Here is a 19,138-nt window from a genome sequence, read left to right on the forward strand (position 1 = left end):
GCTCCTGGGTGGCTCAGTCGTTAAGCGTCTGCCTTCAGTTAGGGTCATGATCCCAGAGTCCTGGGATCGAGCCCCGCATCGGGCTCCCTGCTCAGCAGGAAGCCTGCTTCTCCCTCTCCCTCTTCCACTCCCCCTGCTTGTGTTCCCTCTCTCGTTGTCTCTCTCTCTCTCTCTCTGTCAAATAAATAAATAAAATCTTAAAAAAAAAAAGGTCTGCCACTTAACCTACTAGCACTCGGTCTAGCCCTTTATTTATTAAAAAAGATTATATTTATTTGAGAGAGCGAGCACAAGCAAGGGGGGGCAGCAGAGGGAGAGGGAGAAGCAGACTCCCCGCTGGGCAGGGAGCCTGATGGGGGGCTCCATCCGAGGACCCTGGGATCATGACCTGAGCCGAAGGCAGATGGTTAACCGACTGAGCCACCTAGGTCTAACCTTTTTAAAATCTTACGTGTTCGGGCGCCTGGGTGGCTCAGTCGTTGGGCGTTTGCCTTCGGCTCAGGTCGTGGTCCCGGGGTCCTGGGATCGAGCCCCGCATCGGGCACCCTCCTTCGCGGGAAGCCTGCTTCTTCCTCTCCCACTCCTCCTCCTTGTGTTCCCTCTCTCGCTGTGTCTCTTTCTGTCAAATAAATTAAAATAAATAAATAAATAAATAAAACCTTACGTGTGTTATGTTCAGTTATGTGCCTAAAAATGCAAAGAGATTTACTTTTTAAAGGTAATTAGAATATAAGAGGATTGAGTTGAGTATTCAGGCAGAGATTCCAAAAATATTTATGAAGGATTCTGTAGAAAGGATTATTGGTTGCACAGGAATTGAAACAAAACCTTCATGTTTCTTCCCATTTCTAAGATTTTGTGATTCTAAAATGAAAAAGGAATTGCGTGATTACTGTGTTTAAGATGATTTTCTCTTCACACATCATTAGGCTTTTGATTCGTTGTATATTTAACGCTGAAATTAAAGTTCTAAATTTGGTATGCTTCATGGGTAGTAGGATATTTCACAATTCTTTCCAGCAACAACAACAACAAAATTACTCAAAGTTGAATTTATTAAGAAAAAGATGTCATGGTTTAAAAATAATCAGGGAAAAGCTGATAATTTACTAAAGACATCCTAAAATAATTAGACTCATTCAGTTTCAGGGCTGGTATGTGAGACCTTAAGGTTTATCTGCCCTGTACGGGGGAACTACTCACTTAGCCCCATCTATTCTTTGTTTAGAAAGTTTGTGACTTACCACTTTTTTAAAAAAATGTGTATCATTTTTAGGTACTACCTGCTCCAGTGAGATGTTAGTTTTAGGCTACACCAAAGGTAGCTTTCATTTTATTCAACAAACACCGAATGTCTATTTTATGGTTAAAGGAACACAAAAACAAATAGACCTCACTTTTGTGGAGTTTATAGTTAAGTATTGTGGATTAAAATGCCAAAGATTCCTTAAAATCTAAGAGCACACAGATTTTTGCCACTGGGTTGTGCAGTGGAGAAGGTTCGGTTGCTGAAAGGAACTGAAGAGGGAAGGAAATTAAGAAGTAGAATTGAGAGTGTGTCCAGGGAAGGAGAGGAACATTGAAGTGGCAGATTGTTGGTTGGGTTTGGTCTGTGATAAGGTCAGGAGGGGGTGGGGGTGAAAATCCACTGAATTTGGGAGTTGAGGGTTACTGGAGGCCTTAAGAATAGTACTATCAGGAGTGCCTGGGTGGCTCGGTCATTGAGCGTCTGCCTTCGGCTCAGGTCATGATCCCAGGATGCTGGGATCGAGTCCTGCCTCAGGCTCCCTGCTCTGTGGGAAGCCTGCTTCTCCCTCTAACACTCCCCCTGCTTGTGTTCCCTCTCTTGTTGTCTTTCTGTCAAATAAATAAAATCTTCAAAAAAAAAAAGTACTATCAGTGTAATGATGAGGGGAGAAGCCAATTGAGGAATGAATAGGAGTGTTGAAAATGTCAAAGAGCTTGACTTTTTGTTATACAATGATTGATAAAGAAATAGACTGTTATTAAATGATTTTATTGTCTAAAATCTTTTACACATAAATACCAGTGCTTTCGAGTTTGGGTCGGTCCCGATTAATACCTGATGAACTTAGAGTACTCTGATTCTTCACTTAACAGTAGTTGTTATTCAGAGGCAGTATAATAATACGAAATTCAAGGCAAATAGACATGGGTTTGAAACCTGGCTTTGGTGTTTCTAGCTGCCTTTTTTTTTTTTTTAAAGATTTTATTTATTTATTTGAGAGAGAATGAGAGCGAGAGAAAGAACATGAGAGGGGGAAGGGTCAGAGGGAGAAGCAGGCTCCCCGCTGAGCAGGGAGCCCAATGAGGGACTCCATCCAGGGACTCCAGGATCATGACCTGAGCCGAAGCCAGTTGCTTAACCAACTGAGCCACCCAGGCGCCCTCTAGCTGCCTTTTAAGATACTTAATCTCTCTGGGCCTCAGTTTCCTCATTTGTAAAAGAGTAGTTATAACAGAGCCTATCTTAAAATGTTGGCAGAAATAAGTGTGATCATGTCTCTTTTATTATCTTCTCATACCCACCCTGTGTACAACATGATACTTTGTTGAGGTATATTTCAAAGCAACAATTTACTTTTTCACTTTTAAAATTGTGATCTACTGCTTGTCAGAGCTTTTGCACTGCGTAAAGTACAACCCTTTAAACCCTTTGTAGCTTTTGTGGATTCCAGACTAAGAACCTATCTTGTTTTCTTAAGTATATTTATTTTTTTAGTACTTAAAAAAACATGTCTAAAAGTACTTAAAATTAATTTTAAGGCTGGGGAGATTTATTGATAATATTTTTTAAGCTATAAAAAAGAAATTGAACTGATTCTGAATAAACTTTGTTTGGAGAATACTAACTTTTTGTATCTGAGCAGCTTCTCAGAAGGGCCAAAACAAGGGCATAGTTTTAGAAAATGATTCATATGGTTTTACAGTTTGATGTACAAATGACCACTCAGCTAACGTCTGTGCTCTCTTGGCCCTTCTTTGCAGAACTCTGACACTGGCTTGGAAAGAGACAAGGGACATTCTTGTGCATGTACTTACAGAGGGGCGGAGAGAAAGCGGTTTCTCCTATCCTGAGTTTGAATATACCAGCTGTCCCTAGTCTTTGATTAGCTAGTTGGCTATGCTTTCATGTGGGTGTAATTCATTTGTGGGTAGCATTTATTTTGGAATGGCTCATTCTTTTTACCCTTGACATACATGCAGAATAACTCTTTAAGTTTTCATCTGCATATTGACTCTTCACATATTTGAAGTGCAACTTTCTTGCCTCTCTTCCCCAAGACTTTCCTTCACTAATTTCTCCCAATTCCTGTTCCTCATGTATTGTACCATGCTATCTAGATCCTTTGCCATCCTGGCTGTTTTCCATTGGAGGCATTCCAGTTTTTCAGTGTGATTTTTCTTAAAATGTGATCATCCAAGTGGAATCAAAAACTATGAGGAGTGCAGGGATACTTTCCCATCTCTGGATCTGGACCGTCACAACCTTAATAAAGAAGCCCTATTCTAGGGTTATTTTGCTTTAACAAGAAAAACTTGCTCTTGGGATGCCTGGGTGGCTCAGTCAGTTAAGTGTCTGCCTTTGGCTCAGGTCGTGATCCCGGGATTCTGGGATCGAGTCCCACATTGGGCTCTCTGCTCAGCGGGGAGTCTGCTTCTCCCTCTCCCCCGGCTTCTGTCTTTCTCTCACTCTCACACATTCTCTCTCTCAAATAAATAAATGAATAAAGACTCTTTAAAAAATAAAACCACAAAACAATCTTTAAAAAAAAGAAAAGCTTGCTTTTCGTTCATGTTGAGTCTACTATCATCTAAAACTCAAGGTCTGTTTGTCTCTGTCCTTCAGCAATGAATAATTTAAAAACTATAATGTAACTTAGTGAATTTCATTTTTTCTTTAGCTCTGTTTTGTAATTAAAGAAATATTTTTTATTTTATTTATTAAGATTTTATTTATTTGACAGACACAGTGAGAGAGGGAACACAAGTGGGGGGGTGGGAGAGGGAGAGAAGCAGGCCTCCCGCTGAGCAGGGAGCCCGATGTGGGGCTCTATCCCAGGACCCCGGGATCATGACCCGAGCAGAAGGCAGACGCTTAACGACTGAGCCACCCCGATGCACCGTAATTAAACACTTGGTAGGCATTTTACCTTGTCAGTTTTTGTTTCCCTTTTATTTTTTTAATTTTAAAACAGTTGGCTTTTGGGGTGCCTGGGTGGCTCAGTCGTTAAGCGTCTGCCTTCAGCTCAGGTCATGAACCTAGGGTCCTGGGATCGAGCCCTACATCGGGCTCCCTGTTCCGCGGGAAGCCTGCTTCTCCCTCTCCCACTCCCCCTGCTTGTGTTCCCTCTCTTGCTGTGTCTCTGTCAAATAAATAAAATCTTTAAAAAAAAAAGTTGGCTTTTTTTCTTATTTTTGAATTTTTAGAAGATATTTCATAGCATTTATATTGTGAAGCCTGAATTTTTTACTCATTACTTCCATGTGCCCATTGTGAGATGTGGCTGCACTGAGTGCATGACTTACCCACTATCCTATCATGTTATTCTCAAGTTTTTGATACTGCAAAGAGTGTTGCTCAGAATATTTTCATGCATGCTTCCTGGAATATCTCTAGTTGTGTACATGAGCAACATAATACATGAAACTACTATTATTTCTCAAGTACTTGAACCCATTTACATTCTTACCAGGGTGTCTGAGTGGTCTTATTGATTCACTACCTCTCCAACACTTTATAGATTTCTTAATTTCTGCTCATCTAGTGGGTACAAAATGGTATTTAATTGTGGTCCGAATTTGCATTTTCCTGATTATGAATAAAGCAGAGAATTTTTTTTTTTTAAAGATTTTATTTATTTATTTGACAGAGACACAGCGAGAGAGGGAACGCAAGCAGGGGGAGTGGGAGAGGGAGAAGCAGGCTTCCTGAAGAGCAGGGAGCCTGATGCGGGGCTCGATCCCAGGACCCTGGGATCAGGACCTGAGCCGAAGGCAGACGCTTAACGACTGAGCCACCCAGGCGCCCCCAGAGAATCTCTTAATTAAAAAAAAAAGTTGGCTTTGTATTGTGTAGTAACTATTTAAAAATTCTGAAGACAGTGAATCTTAGTTATTAGAACAGGCATTAAAGTTTGAAGACAGGATATTGCAAGATTTAAAAAATCCCAACTCCTGAGAGTGACTAAACAGTATATGTTTGATGTATTCTATGATACTTGTGTTATCAGATACATCCTTTTGTCTTGACCTCGGAACCTGGGCACCAGGTTAAATCCCTTGGAGACAGATTGCCTAAGTTTAGAGCATGATTGCCACTTACTAGCAATGTGATTTGGGGCAACTGACTCAGCCTTCCCACACCTGAGGCTCCTCATTGGGAGACTGTGTGTTAAGAATACCTGCCTCAGAGAGAGTCATTTGGAGTCATCAACGAGATAACGTGTAGAGCATCGTGCCTGGGGCAAGGCAGACAAGCTGGAAATGGTAGTTCTCATCATTGGAAAACACGTTTGAGTTTTAAAAAATAATTATAAATGAATTTTTGATGATACTACCCCTTTGTAAATTAAGACCTTTTTTCATAACTTTTTTTCTTCAAGTAATCAAGTATAGACACATAAGCTATTAGTTAGAAGGCACATCAAATAATTTGACCCAAATGGATTATGCTTCCCTGGAGTTCTGAGCCTGGTAGTATAGACAGATGAAGAAAAAGAGATCACATTAACATGTGATAAGTATATTAAAAGAAGTATTCACAAGGTACTTAACAGAGTTTCTCAGCTTGTCTCCCTTCAGTTCTACCTATTAATCCGTCCTGTGTACAGCTGCGGGACAGATTGAAAGCATAGGTTCGAATGCAAATGTCTCTTTCCTGCTCAAGATCCTTAAATTGCCAGCTGTATCCCAAATAAAGTCCAACTTTTTTTTTTTAAAGATTTTATTTACTTATTTGACAGAGACAGAGAGCAGGAACACAAGCAGAGGGGAATGGGCGAGGGAGAAGCAGGCTTCCCGCTGAGCAGGGAGCCCGATGCGGGACTTGATCCCAGGACGCTGGGATCATGACCTGAGCCGAAGGCAGACGCTTAACGACTGAGCCACCCAGGCGCCTCAAAGTCCAACTCTTTAGTCTGATGTTCTTGGCCTTTTGTGTTCTGTCCTCAGTTGATTTTCCTTACGTTCCTTCCACTACTTCTCCTAATATACCTTAAGTCTTCTGGTAAATCCAACTGCTTGCCATTTTCAGCATGCTTCCTGGCTTCCATTTAGTGTGCTCCATCTTTTGAGAGGGTTATCCCCTCTCTGCCTGTTGAAGCTCCATATATTGCTTTTCATCTAGCAGCAGAACCTTACACGTCTCATCTGTGGCCGTTCTTCTTCCTAACACCACTGTGTGATTTGTTTATACAAACTTTTGTTCATTAACTCATTTATTCATTAAATATGTATTGAAGTCAGATAGGAAGGCTACTACCATCACTTACCTTTTTTTCTCCTAGGCTTACTGCCAATGAGAGGTAAGAAAACAAGTTTTCTTAATCTGGGCGAGCAAACCCATCTGAGGTTGCAAGAGGTTTGCAGGTACAGGTGTGTGGGGCCATGGATGGAAGTGCAGAGTTGGAGAAGCCTGAAAGGGAAAGAGGTGTGGGACGCCTGTGGTTCTGAATCTCCTTTTTCCAAGTTGGTATTATACTCTGCCCACAGTGGCAACTCTTGGTTACATTTCTTAGTTGTGTAGTGAAAATACTAGGTGGTGGGGTGGTGGTCCTGGTGATTGTGGCTCAGCAGGATAGTTCATAAATCCGTATGCCAAAATTAAGCACCAGGTTTGGTTTTGTTTTTGCTTTTGTCTTGGGCTAGATGTATTTCCTTTAAAGTGAAAGCATCAGTCGTCTTCATGGTTCGAAATGAGACCAGCCCCTGTGATACTTTATTTTGAAGATACCTACAACATTGTACAAATTGTTGAGACTCCTGTTTTTAACAACTGCCTGTGTCCTTGAGTTTTACTGTGCCAAACTCCTGTTAACTTTAATGAAGCACTATAAAATTAGATCTCTTGTGGGGTAAAGAAGCCAGGTAAAAGGATTTTAGTTGGTCTGATGTTGAAACGAAAGACAAAATTTTATGGTGTATTCATTTAAATAGTTATTTTGTTTTTTTTCCCCTGAGTTTGAAAACTGCTTCTGTGAGATTATAAACACTGTTCAGTAATCCAGGTCATGAAGTACTAGAGTAGGTGGCATGTTCTAGAGGAAAATGTATACTTTTTTGCAGTACTATGTGTAGTCAGTCAAGTGGAAGCTTTAGTTATAAGCATATTGCTATTTCTTTGCATATGTATCTGAGTAGTTTAAGTAGCTCTCTCTAGATCTTGCTCAAAGTGTGTGGATAGTAAGATAAGGATTTAGCATCCATTCTTGGCTGTGGTAAAATTTAGTATTTTGTATTGTGATTCATTTTTGCTTATGAGTCGTATTTCAGCCATATGAGGCCTGTTTCACCTCTCCACGGTAGAGCCCCCCACCCCCCAAGTTATATTCTCTCTCCCTTGCAGTTTGGATGCAGGAACATAAACTCAATTTTGTCAGTCAGATGCATCCAAAAGAGATTGCACATTTATGTTTAAATGATTTCTTAGATGTAAGACCATCTTCCTGAATATGAAGAGAGAATTAAATTCCTAGAAAGACAATTTGTAAGACTTCTGATAGATGTAAGCAATCTTTAACCATCTTGGGACTCCTAAAATGCTCTACTTTTAGACTTAGAGTTGTGCTAAAAATAGGCATCAGAGCCAGACTGCTTGGGTTCAAATGCTAGTTCTGCCGCTTAACTAGTGTGTGTCCTTGAACAAGTTACTCAACTGCTTTGTGTGTCTTAGTTTCCTCAGCTGGCAAGTGAAGATCATTAAATTCCTCATTGGTGTGTTAGTGATAAAAACTATATCCGGGAACACACGTGAAGTGTTAATAGAAGCAGGCCCATAGTCCATTGGTGGCTCAGTGATTATTACTTCAAAAGATGATTTTGTTTCCTACGTAAAATAAAAAGAAGCAACAAGTATGAAATCTTTCCAACTTCCTGCCCCATTAGCCATAAACTTATAGGCAGTCCTCACCACCCACAAGTAGTCAGGTCTTTTTCATTTCTCAGAAGACAGGAGAGGATTTGTGAGCAGCATTGAGCCCACCTGAGATTTGATAGTTGGAGCGGTTTATTCACTAGTTCCATTTTGTCATATTCAGAATCCCAGCTCTAACACTGGAGAAGGATTAATGTAGGGATTAGGGTCTTGGGTTGGGCAGGAGGGATAGAAGAATAAAGGGTAAATAAGATAAAGAGATCGTTGAGCTAATGTACAGGGGCTAGGTTAGTTAGGGAAAAAACGATGGTAGGGAGAAAAGTGAAAAGGGAAGACTCCAGAGAAGAATCAAAATAAGGTTCAGAAACAGGCTTTTTGTGAAAAGGTTGAGAGCATTACCGATTATGTTGCCTGGATACCTAACCTATTTTCAATGTTGGGGAAACAATCAGGAGAAATAGGGTCATGACTTGCATTGGTTGAGATAATTATTTTTTTCCGAAGAATTCTTTCAGCTCTAAAATGTCCGTATTTTTATTTATATTCCTCTCCCTCTAAAGCCTCCAAATGATAGTAATAATCTATAAGAATCTTGAAAATTTAGGAACCAAATTTATAAAATACATTCCTCCTTTTTAAGAGTATAGTTGACATCTAATAATTAACCTTAAAAAGGGAAAAAAAAATCACAATAGTAGGAATAAAACTGTTTTCTCTTTTTCATATTATCTTCCTAAAAGCATTTATTCTTTTTTTTAATTATGTAAAGCATTTATTCTTTCAAATAGTTATATAATTTTTTAGGGGAAGAGGGGTGGAATTATTAAAAGATAGATGTAAAATAGCTGATGGGCATCTTAAAATTCTTACATAAGAGGTATTAGTATTGTGTTTTTATACACGTTAGCCAGGATTAATGAGCATAACATTTACATAATTTATAAATTAATTTGGACACTTTTTACACTTCATTATCCATTCTGTGTAAATTTTTTGATGACTTAGTTTGCTTAAGGCAACACTAAGCTTTCTCATTCATGTAGAATCTAGTTAGCCCTTTTGGTTTATCTCATGAGTAGAGCATAAAGTACTTGACAAAATTTGATCTGACAGCTTTACAGTTATGTAACACAGAACAGAAGCTTAAAAACAACAAAAAAGAGGGAGAAGTGAGTGATTTATCATAGCAACCTATATTTCTCTTTAGAGCCTTACCATTTTTCTCTTGCCTCTAAACTGTAGGAGACCCACCATAAGGCCAGTAATTTACAGTCATAAGTTAACCAATATATTTTTTTATAAAACAATTATAAACATTTAGAGGTAAAAAGGTCCTTAGGATTATCCTGTCCAGTTGCATCACATTACCAATGAGAATACAGAAGCTTAGAGAGGGTAAGTAACTTGCCCAGGGTCACTGACTTAGCTAGTGGCTGAGCTGACCCAGGAACCAGGGTCATACATAGAATTCCAATTCCAGTTGCTCTTTTCTTGTGTAACATGTGAATAGAATACCTAATAACAAGGGAATTACTATTTTATAAAAGGGGAGTTCATATAACCATGACAAATAAGATTTTGCATATTGAGTAAAAATAATAATATTGGAAGGTATATTTGATTGTCTGGATTTCTGTTCTTTTAGCCCTCCTAGTGGTATGACTTTCTGTTTCTTCATCTATAGATTGGGGCTAATAGAAATATCTCACTGTATTTTCAAGATGGCTGTCTCTTTAAAGTCTGGTATATGGTCAGTTCTCAGTAAATGTTACCTGCTGTTGTTAACTGATATATAATAATTTCTAGTTCTTTCATCTTCATTTAATTACCATTAGGTGATTATTTAGCCAATAAAACTGAACACTGAGAGCAACTAGTAATAAAAGTAATGGATTTAAGGACAGATTTGCAACCCAGAAACATTTTAGAAGGGGTGTGTCTTAGGGGGTCTCTCCCCAGAAATGCTTTTTATGCAAATTTCAGAGTTTTTAAATGGTTGGACTGCAGGAAAACAATTGTTTCATTTTGTGTAAGTATGTGAATATTCTTTAATAATAAGCCCAGAAGCAATTATTTTTCTATTTAAAAATGGCCATCTAGGGCGCCTGGGTGGCTCAGTCGTTAGGTGTCTGCCTTCGGCTCAGGTCATGATCCCAGAGTCCTGGGATCGAGCCCCGCGTTGGGCTCCTGGCTCAGCGGGGAGCCTGCTTCTCCCTCTCCCACTCCCCCTGCTTGTGTTCCCTCTCTCGCTGTGTCTCTCTCTGTCAAATAAATAAATAAATAAAAATCTTAAAAAAAAAAAATAAAGGCCATCTAAAAAGGTTTAAGAATGAAAGATAATGAATTTCTGTTTTTACACTTTAATTCATTTGGTCATGTTGTACTTGCCTTTGATTTGTAATAGTATTTTCTTATGGTAAGCACTCCTATATACCTATAGTGAAATGTTTTCTAAAATGTGCTGACGTAATACTGGTGATTTAGGAGGTGTTTTTAAGTGGTATTCAAGTGACCATTTAAATGATGGTAGTTAGAAATTTTAATGCTGATTAGGAAAATGTATAATCTTATATATCACATTGATGGTTTTATAGTTAAGGGTAAATGTTTCTAAAAAAGTGAACTGAGGTTCTGATACATGCTACAACACGGATAAACCTTACATGCCAGGCACAAAGGGACAATTATTGTGTGATTCCACTTATGAAGTTCCTAGACTAGGCAAATTCATAGAGATACAGAATAGAATGGTGGTTAGCAGGGGATGGGCGAAGAGGGAATGGGGAGTGATTGTTTAGTGGATACAGAGTTTCTATTTGGTATGGTGAAAAAGTTCTGGAGACCAGAGAGTGGTGATGGTTGTACAATAGTGGGGATGTGCTTACTGCCACAGAATTACAAATCTAGAAATAGTTAAAATGGTAAGTGTTATGTACATGTTTTACCACATTAAAAAAAAGGAGAGGAGGAAAGATGGAGAGAGGTGTGTGTGTATTTTTAAAGAAGTGAATTGAGGGGCACTTGACTGGATCAGTTGGTAGAGCATTTGACTCTTGATCTTGGAGTTGTGAGTTCAAGCCCCACATTGGTTCAGAGCTTACTTAATAAAGAAAAAAAAGAAGTGACTTGAGAAATACATTAGTTAAATAGTGATACAGACATTTAACACCCTAGGAAAAATGTTCACAGTGGTATGCAAATTACTGAAGGTTGGGCAACACAAGGATAGAGGACAGATCAATGGCTTAGGGAGACCAACTCGTGTTTCTGGCTCATTCTGCTGTGGACTAGTGGGTGGGTCCACACATGACTCTTCTCTGAAGCGTATTAGATAAGAAACCAAGACCTCTAAGACTGTTTACTGCCTTAAAATGTCTTATTCCGGGCTATGCCATTGGGTTCTTTATTCAGATCACCTACTTTGCCTGTTTATTAGAATTGTCTTCCAATAATGAAACCAAAAAAATGCACTTAAAACATGACATTAGCAATTAAAATCTTTTAAGATCCGTAATTATCATAGTAACAGTAGATGAAAAAGAAAGAAAATCACGAAAAACTTGCTGTTCAGTCAAGACTATTTTTCCTTCTACGTCCATTTTGTATTCTTTATCTAGAATGCCATATTATTTTTGTATGATTATAATCAACTGTGCTTTTGTAGGCCAAGTTTTTGACAGCAGGCTTCAAACATTAACTTACGTTTCATCCTTTAGATTATGATTACTGTTAGCAAATGAAATTTTTATTTTTATTATTTAAAAGAATTTCTTTAAAAGATTTTTAGGGACACTGGGTGGCTCGGTTGGGCGTCCAACTCTTGATTTCGGCCCAGGTCATGATCTCAGGGTAGTGGGATCGGCCTGGCATCGGTCTCTGAGTCAGCTTGTCCCTCTCCCTCTGCTCCTCCCCTGATCACTCACTCTCTCTCAAATGGTTAAATAAAATCTTTTAAAAAAGTAAAAAAATATTTTTAAGTACTCTCTTTACCCAAGGTGGGGCTCAAACTCACAACTCCAAGATCAAGAGTCACATGCTCCACCTACTGAGCTAGACAGGTGCCCCAGCAAATGAAAAAAAAAATTTTTTTTTTTTTTTAAGTAAGTGCCAGGCCCAGTGTGGAGTCCAGTGTGGAGTCCAGCGTGGACCTTGAACTCACAAACCTGAGATCAAGACCTGAGCTGAGATCAAGAGTTGGATGCTTAACTGAGCCACCTAGCACCCCCAGCAAATGAAAATTTTAAATGTATTTCATTCATTGCTTGTTTTGGTAGCTAATTTTCAAGAGTCTTTTGAGTTGGTTTAAGGGAAATGGTGTAATAGTTATTTTTCTTGAGCTTCATCTAGTCAGTGGTATGGTATGTTAAATGTCGTAGTGTTTAACTTGGATATAAAGCTGGGATCTTGTCTATAAGAAAGTAAAAACAATTAATACATTCTCTTAATTAGTGTCCTAATTATGCTTCTTTCATCCACTACTGACTGTTTTGTGTTTTTAGTTTCACCTAAAATTTTTTTAAAAGATATATTTATTTTAGAACGAGAGAGCAGGGGTTAGGGGCAGAGGGAGAGAGAGAATCCTGAAGCAGACTCCCCACTGAGTGCAGAGCCCCACGCAGGGCTCGATCCCAGGACCCAGAGATCATGACCTGAGCTGAAATCAAGAGTTGGACACTCAACCAACTGAGCCACCCAGGTGCCCCTAGTTTCACCCAAAATTTTAATCTTCATTAGAATAGTTAGATAAGACTATAGAATGTAATGTTGTATTTCCTTAGTTTGCTCTTACATACTGACTTTGATAGAGATAAAAAGATTTGCCCAAACTAACGAATAAGCTTCTTTCACAGTGGAGGTACTATAATTTATCGAGCCTTTTCTTACTCTAACATCTTAATTACATAAGCTCTTGGTTGATCTCTCTTGAAACTTAAAGGTTTTTTTTTCCTCTTTATAAGTTGGCTAGAAATCTTATGATACTGCTTTCATCAGTAGTTTCACAAATTTTTCTTCCTTTTTGTTTTATTTAGATACTTACATTTACTAACAGATGGGCTGAATTTGTTCTATTTCTAGGTTTAATTTTAATTTTTTTTTTTTTTTGAGAAAAAGCATGTACAAGCTGGGGGAGGGGCAAAGGGAGAGAGAGAAGCGGATTCCTCTACTGAGTGCAGAGCCCAGTGCGAGCCCAATGCAGGACCCCAAGATCATGACCTGAACTGAAGACAGATATCCAACTGACTGAGCAACCCAGGGGTCCCTCTAGGTTTGATTTTAAAAATTAAAAATTTGATTAAAAAAATGTATATACAGCATTATTTGAATAAAATTAGGTTCCCAATCATATGTACACCAAGTTTTAAGTCCTTAAGACCAAGATTTCAGATTATGGTAAAAAAAAAAAGTTCTTCTCATTATCGTATCTTCAAAAATCAGAAAAATATATTTAACTGTATATAAATGTTACTGTATATGTCCTGTCTTTTATGTGCTTATGTCATATTTCCATTAGATACTCAATTCCTTGTCTACTAATACTTTTGTTGTGATAAAATGGATTTGAAGATCACTTCAAAGAAAAGTAACTTTTTTCAGTTGATTTTCTTCTGCCTTTCTTTCCCTTTTTAAATTTTCCTTTATCAAACTGAAAAGGTTATTGACAAATATAGCAGTTGGGCTCTGCAGTTTTTATTTTGGGTAAATACTAAATAGGGAACTTTTATTTTATTTATTTATTTTTAAGTAGTCTCCAAGCCCAGCGGGGAGCCCAGTGTGGGTCTTGAACTCATGACCCTGAGATCAAGGCCTGACCTGAAATTGAGTTGGACACTTAACTGACTGAGCCACCTAGGCATCTCCAAAATAGGGAACTTCTAAAACAAAATAATCTATATTGCTTTATGTATACTTCTTTAAGAACTAGTAACTCAGTATTTGATGTAGATTGTGAGTTTTTATTTAACTTTTTATCGTGGACATTTTGAAGAGTACACAAATCAGGATCCTTTCCACAATGCATCTGATATGTCTCTTAAGTTTCTTTTAATTTACGTTAGTGTCCACTCGTTTTTTTTTTTTTAACTCCATGCTGTATGTATATATTTTTTTAAATTTTATTTTATTATGTTAATCACCATACATTACATCATTAGTTTTTGATGTAGTGTTCCATGATTCATTGTTTGCATATAACACCCAGTGCTCCATGCAGTACGTGCCCTCCTTAATACCCATCCATGCTGTGTATTTATTGTAGAAACTGAGTTCTAAATTTGGCTGGCCACATACTTAAGGCTTCATTTCACATTTGTCTAATGGTTTGGTTAGATTTGGGTCCAGTTTTCTTGGCATACCACATGAGGAGGCATATGTCTTCTCATCCGACTTTTAGTAAGATTGGTTAGTGCGTGTGTATCTACCAAAATACTTGTAGCAGCCCACCTACCCATCAGTAGTAGAATGGGTAAATAAACTATTTGGATGTGATGGAATACTCCATAGCAATAAAAAGGGACAAATTAACTGATATAACCAACATTGCTGATGTTTGTCACAGAAATAATGTTGAGTGAAAAGAGTTGACACAATAGAGAGCCTGCTGTATGATTTCAGATACAATTTCAGATATAAGAAGTTCAAAGATGGGCAAAATTGTCTGATTTAAACATATTGTTAAGACCAATGAAACCGTACCACCTTATTAAAAAGTTCTTTTTCCCCCCTCTGAATGAGATAGCTCTCCTTAATCCTATACTCTGTTTCCATAGGTATTAGGGTATATTTCCGTATCTTATTACATTGGTTTGTCTGTTCATATGCCTGGTATCACGTTATTATTATTTTTTAAAGATTTTATTTATTTGAGAGAGAGAGAATGAGAGAGAGCACATGAGATGGGGGAGGGTCAGAGGGAGAAGCAGACTCCCTGCCGAGCAGGGAGCCCGATGTGGGACTCAATCCAGGGACTCCAGGATCATGACCTGAGCCGAAGGCAGTTGCTTAACCAACTGAGCCACCCAGGTGCCCCTGTTATCACATTATTTTAATGATAGAAATTTATAATATATTTTTTTGTTTTTGTTTTTTTTAGATTTTAAGTAATCTCTACACCCAAGATGGGGCTCAAACTTGCAACCCTGAGATCAAGAGTTGCGTGCTCTGTTGAGTAAGCCATCCAGGCCCGCCCTCCCCTTTTAAAAATTATTTGTTAATTATTTATTTTATTTATTTATTTTTAAGTAGGCTCTATGGCCAACGTGGGGCTTGAACTCGCAACCTCAAGATCAAGGGTTACATGCTGTACTGACTGAGCCAGCCATGAGTCCCTAGAAGTTTTAGAATATGTTTTAATATCTGACAGGGCTCATACTTGTCTCCAGTCATTGCTCTGCCTTTTGAGGATTTTTCTAGCTATTCTTGCTTATTTGTTCTTTGAAATTAACTTTATAATTAACTTGTTTTGCTTCAGGAAAAAAATAAAACCCTAAAGGTATTTCATTAGGATTGCATTAAATTAATAGATTATTTTAGGGAGAACTGGTCTCTTTTTGATGTTGAAGTGTCCTTTCCAAGAACGTGGTTTTTTGTTTTTTGTTTTAACTTTAATTTTTTTCCGAGAATATGGTTTGTCTTTCCTGTTTGTTCACTTTGCTTCTCTCAGTAATGTTTTAGACTTATATAGGTTTCCTATTGTTTATTGTTAAATTTAAGCCTATTTTAATTTTTGCTGTTGTAAGTGGGATCTTATTTTCTGTGTTTACTCATTTTTTCCATTCGTTCTTTTTACTGGTGATTATTGTATATATGAGGGTTTGATGTATGTGTTTAATTTTTTATATATATATATATTTTTTAAGATTTTATTTATTTATCAGAGAGAGACAGAGGCAGGCAGAGGGAGAAGCAGGCTCCTTGCTGAGCAAGGAGCCCGATGCGGGGCTCGATCCCAGACCCTGGCATCATGACCTGAGCTGAAGGCAGTCGCTTAACCGACTGAGCCACCCAGGCGCCCCTAGTTTTATATCCTGCTATTCAACTACAATTTCTTACTGTTTGGCATAATTTTTCCATTGATTCTTTGGGATTTTTCGATTAAATATATTATTTGCAAATTGGAGTAGGGATAGTGTCTCCCTGTAACCCTTTCACCCATCCAAAGTTGTTAAGCCTCTAATTGCTTTCTCTTGTCTAACTGCATTGACAAATACCTATATAATTTTATATAGTGGTAGAATCCTTATTTTCTTGGCTGTAGTGGGAAAGTCTTTAGTGTATCCCCACTAAGATGCTGGCTTAAAAAAATATATATATATGTATGGATGTATGTATATGTACGTACACATATATACAAGATGTCATTTACATACCATAATATTTACTTACTGTAACTGTACAATTCGGTGATTTTTAAAGTAAATTTATAGGGTTGTAGAACATTTTTGTTATTCCCAGAAGTTCCCTGTGTCTGTCCTTTTACAGTAGCTTATATGTTGACAGGTATAGGAGGATATATTTATATGCATGTGTATTTATATGCAAATATGTATATCCTATGCCTCTGTATTTTTATCGTTTAAGGAATTATCCATTATTTACTATTTCATTGTTTTTAATACAAATGAATGTTTCAAAGTTTTCTTAGTTTTAAAGATTTTATTTATTTATTTGAGAAACAGAATGAGAGAGAGAGAGAGCATGAGCAAGGGGAGAGGCAGATGGAGAGGGAGAAGCAGACTCTCGCTGAGCAGGGAGCCCAGCGCGGGGCTCGATCCCAGGACCCCGAGATTACCACGCGAGAGAAGGCAGACACTCAACCAACTGAGCCACCCAGGAGCCCCACAAAGTTTTCTTTTTGATGTACGTTTTCAGTCAGCAGGCTCAAATTGTTGTCTGTCTTGGCATAGTGAAAGTGAAGTTTCCTTAAAGTGCGGTGTTTTTTTTTTTTTTTAAAGATTTTATTTATTTGACAGAGAGAGACACAGCGAGAAAGGGAACGCAGACAGGGGAAGTGGGGGAGGGAGAAGCAGGCTTCCTGCTGAGCAGGGAGCCCGATGTGGGACTCAGTCCCAGGACCCCGGGATCATGACCTGAGCCGAAGGCAGACGCTTAACGACTGAGCCACCCAGGCGCCCCGGTGTTAGTTTTTTCTATGAGTAAAGGAAGATAACATTTCATATGCTGAAACATTTGTCCCGTATTGTTTGTTGTAGAGGATGGCATTCCCTGTGGATATGCTGGATAATTGCAGTCATGAGGAATTGGAAAATTCTGCTGAAGATTATATGTCAGATCTAAGATGTGGGGACCCTGAAAACCCTGAACGTTTTTCTCTTCTCAATATTACGGTAAGGTGTGCGGAGGTGATTTTTGTCAAACTTTTCAGTTGAGTTTACATGTGAAATCAGTATCTTCTTATTTTTTATCATTTAAAAATGTTAACTAATTCCTTTTGAAATTTGCATCAGAAGACTCTTCAGTAAAATGGTTAAATATTGATTGGTTAGTACAGCAGCATGATCAAGTTTTTAAAAAAGACACTCTATAGGTTATTGCTTAATATTTATATTTTGCCTTTATTTTATTTTTTTTAAAGATTTTATTCATTTATTTGACAGATACAGCAAGAGAGGGAACACAAGCAGGGGGGAGTGGGAGAGGGAGAAGCCGGCCCCCCGTGGAGCAGGGAGCTGGACGCCAAGCAGGGCCCATCCCAGGACCCCAGGACCATGACCCGAGCCAAAGGCAGACGCTCAACAACTGAGCCACCCAGGCGCCCCTATATTTTGCCTTTAAAATTACATAAAAGTTGTTTTGCTAAGATGGGTTACTGTATTTGAGCTAACTAAATTAAATTTACTTTGGATTTGGAATTTGTGATTTTAGAAATTTTTTAATAAAAAAATCAGCAAAACATTAATTACACATTTTTGTGTCACAAATATTCCTTTTTCTATAAAACTTCCTAATTAGTAAGTGTGATATATTGTGATGGAAAGATCGTTAGCATTCTACTGTGAACTAGGTGGTTCTCAAGCCTCTCTAGGCCTCAGAGTTTTCTTTATAGAATGATGTTTAAAGGCTTCTTTAAAGTCTGTTCTTCTAGGGCGCCTGGGTGGCTCAGATGGTTAAGCGTCTGCCTTCGGCTCAGGTCATGATCCCAGCGTCCTGGGATCGAGTCCCGCATCGGGCTCCCTGCTCCTTGGGAACCTGCTTCTCCCTCTGCCTCTCTCTCTGTCTCTCATGAATAAATAAATAAAATCTTTAAAAAAAAAAAAAAAAAAATCTGTTCTTCTAAAGCACCAAGATTTTACAATTTATTCCTCTAAAGCACCAGTATTTTATAATTATCTGAATTGTGATATCAGTAAATGGGAATTTTGGTCCGATTAATGAAGGTAGAAAAACCTTAAAGTATCATATGTATCTCAGTGGAAAAACAAATGTACCTATCTGATGTCTTTTACTATAAAATGGAATTTTCCCCCTGAAGTTGTCTCAATAACAGATGATAAACTGTAGTTGTTTTTTAATGAGTTTATGTACCATATCATGCCTTTGTTTTTATTCAGATGTGTGGCTAGAGCACAGTAGTAATACTTATTGAAATAAACTTCAATTTTTTTCCCCAAGATAGTAAAATTCCTGCAAAAGGGAAGTCTGATTTACTTCTTTTGAGCCTAGAAATGTCTTCTATGAAATTAAGTTATATAATTAGCATTAATGTAGAGAAAGCTTAATATTTTTATAGAAGCCTGGTGTTTTTGCCCTATATTTTCTTAATGGAATTCACTAATCTTTAATCAATGTCATTTCAGATTCCTATTAGCCTGTCAAATGTAGGCTTTGTACCTCTTTATGGTGGAGATCAGACCGAGAAAATTCTTGCTCTTTTTGCACCTGAGGACTCACTCACAGGTTTCTTTTCTGCTTAATCTTTATAACTTGAGGAATTTTTCTCCAATTAGATATTTATTAAAAAGTAGCTGTGTGAAGGAATTTACAAAATTGCTTCAAACTAAATTT

The 19,138-nt window shown here is 38.0% G+C and overlaps 1 protein-coding gene across 5 annotated transcripts in view; it reads left to right on the forward strand.

Annotated features, from left to right (window-relative positions):
- Positions 1–19,138, forward strand: part of FAM169A (family with sequence similarity 169 member A) — a 72,728-nt gene that overhangs the window by 2,851 nt on the left and 50,739 nt on the right. For 4 of the 5 annotated variants that reach the window (XM_081826735.1, XM_081826734.1, XM_081826732.1 and 1 more), the window contains exons 2-3: positions 17,326–17,460; positions 18,931–19,030. In XM_081826735.1, the coding sequence (XP_081682861.1) occupies positions 17,329–17,460; positions 18,931–19,030 (232 nt within the window). In that variant the 5' untranslated portion in view covers positions 17,326–17,328. Of the gene's footprint in view, positions 1–16,855; positions 16,973–17,325; positions 17,461–18,930; positions 19,031–19,138 lie in introns of those variants that run through there. The other variant, XM_081826733.1, reaches the window with a different exon arrangement.

This window comes from Leptonychotes weddellii, chromosome 7 (assembly GCF_054177405.1).
Source record: "Leptonychotes weddellii isolate Sample4059 chromosome 7, ASM5417740v2, whole genome shotgun sequence".
Lineage (NCBI taxonomy): Eukaryota > Metazoa > Chordata > Mammalia > Carnivora > Phocidae > Leptonychotes > Leptonychotes weddellii.